Raw genomic sequence first — 2,117 nt, 5'->3', positions numbered from 1 at the left:
CTTTCCCTAACCAAAGCAAAGCTCTGGCCCTATATGCAGACACCTACCGGGATACGATTGCAAGGTCAGGATTTAAGTAATCAGCGAAAGCATCAATTTCTACCTTAAGTTCAGAAACCGCTGAAACTAGTTTATACGGAATTATTTTATACACTATTATAAGTGGTACCGAATACTAAAAGCGCCTTTATTGCATAATCTATTATTATCTAATATTATTATATAATCTACAATTTATTTACGATGGATGTGTACCATTTAGTACCGCCTATTATTCAGCAATTTCTAATAAAATTGCTAAACTAGAAGCTCTAACAACAGAATTGTTACCAGTTTCATAAAATATAATAATATAAAGCCTACATAAGTCTTACCTTTTATAGTTAAATTTTCAATTCCACACTCGAACATTATCCAACCCCACTTCTCTTGACTAGGACCAATTCGAGCTACATCTGGAACAGCTTGTTGATCTGTTTCATCCACAAAAGCAAACTCATCCAACTCTTCCAGAGTAAAAAGAACTTTTGATTTCCCAAAAGGAATAGCTGTTATTGCACAAGTTCCAATATCTGTGAGAACAAACATATTTACCACTTTGTTACAAAATGAAAAAAACTTTACATCTTCCAATTGCTCTCTGAAGTTTACAGTGTCTTGGAAGTGTTGCCCCTTTAGTATTTCTCAAATGGGAGGGGACTGGGGGAGGAGGGAGAAACAAAAAAAAAAATTAAGTATGACCAAGAAAATAAGAAGCATAGAAGGAAGAAGAAAATCCTTCCTCCTGGTATATTAATATGGGCAGGTTAATTTTTCAGTGTGGAAAAACGAGGACCAAGCAACACAAAGTTAAAGGTTCGAGACATTCCCGATCCTAACACATCTGCTGCCTTCATGTTTTTGTAGAGTCATGGTTCCAAAGACATGCGTACAAACAAGCTCTTCAGATTTTCACCTGAAACTGGCAACTGGCAACTATTTTACCATAAAAAGCATTCCTAATAAATATCAAAGGTTTAATGGTAACAAACAACAGTGATACTGACAGTACTCTTAGATAATGTGTTTTAGTGGAAATGCATTTGGTGTTAACCATAGCTTACTTAAAGAATATTTAGAAATAAAGTTGTAATTCTAATTCAAAGACTGCTTTTGACTGGAAGCATGTCTATGTTGGCAGGATGTAAAGCACTACATCTCACTGACTCCTAAGAAAATATAGACTCAAGCAGTTTTTAATTCATTATGATTTTTGCTGACTAAGATCCAGGAGGGAACTATGCCACCCTGATTTCTTTGATATTAGGATGTACTTTAAATATAAATCCTTCCTTCTAGTGACATCTCTGAAGGAATATTTTAAATCATTTTATACCTATTGCCTGTTAACTCACACACAGAGCTAAATGTCAAATATCTGGGGAAAGGCACTACACTAACTCAATTTATATCCCTTCCAATCCTCTGTCTCTGCTCCCAACTTATAACTCTAATAACTTTTGAAGTATATGTGAAATGCTAAGATCCTAGAAAGACATTTCTCAAACCTTTTAAATAGAAGATTATGAGTTTTTCTTGGATAGAATTCAAAAATTACCTGGCCTTCCTGAAGGCCTGCAGCACACCTAACACAGGACACTACTGATAACATTCTACCCACATATAAGTAAAAATTGAGGTAACCATTTTAATGTTCTCTTATTGATTTTCTTTTCCTCCAATTTCACTGGCTTACTAATCTTTGCACAAGGATTTTTGTTTCGTTTGGGGTTTTGGTTTTTCAGTAGTTCATGGGTTTTTTTAATTGTGTAGGTTTTAATCATACTTGTTTTACAGAGCACTTCCTCATGTCCTAAAGATTCCTATTCTTCATGGGACAGAGTAAAACACAGCACTAACTGGTACAGATTCCATCAAAATTGAATCAGTTTTAACAAAAACTGCCTCTACTTCTAGTCATGTTAAGCTTTTCCATGATCAGGAGTTATAGCACCTGAATTTAATTCATAAGCTTTTGAAGGAATTTCCTTCATACAAACAAGAAGGAAGACAATTTGATAGAACTCATTTTCAGTTTTATAGTCACTATAGTTAAAAATCTACAGCTTGTCCTGCTG

The 2,117-nt window shown here is 34.5% G+C and overlaps 1 protein-coding gene across 1 annotated transcript in view; it reads right to left on the bottom strand.

Moving 5' to 3' along the window:
- LOC104536269 (uncharacterized protein KIAA1109-like) overlaps positions 1-2,117 on the bottom strand; it is a gene marked incomplete at both ends in the record, with an annotated part of 37,067 nt that overhangs the window by 13,505 nt on the left and 21,445 nt on the right. The window contains one exon of the mRNA XM_010178832.1: positions 375-572. Coding sequence (XP_010177134.1) covers positions 375-572 — 198 coding nt within the window. The remainder of the gene's footprint in view (positions 1-374; positions 573-2,117) is intronic.

The sequence above is a fragment of the Mesitornis unicolor genome, unplaced genomic scaffold, assembly GCF_000695765.1.
Source record: "Mesitornis unicolor isolate BGI_N332 unplaced genomic scaffold, ASM69576v1 scaffold40962, whole genome shotgun sequence".
Lineage (NCBI taxonomy): Eukaryota > Metazoa > Chordata > Aves > Mesitornithiformes > Mesitornithidae > Mesitornis > Mesitornis unicolor.
This window is presented reverse-complemented; position numbering and strand designations above follow the sequence as displayed.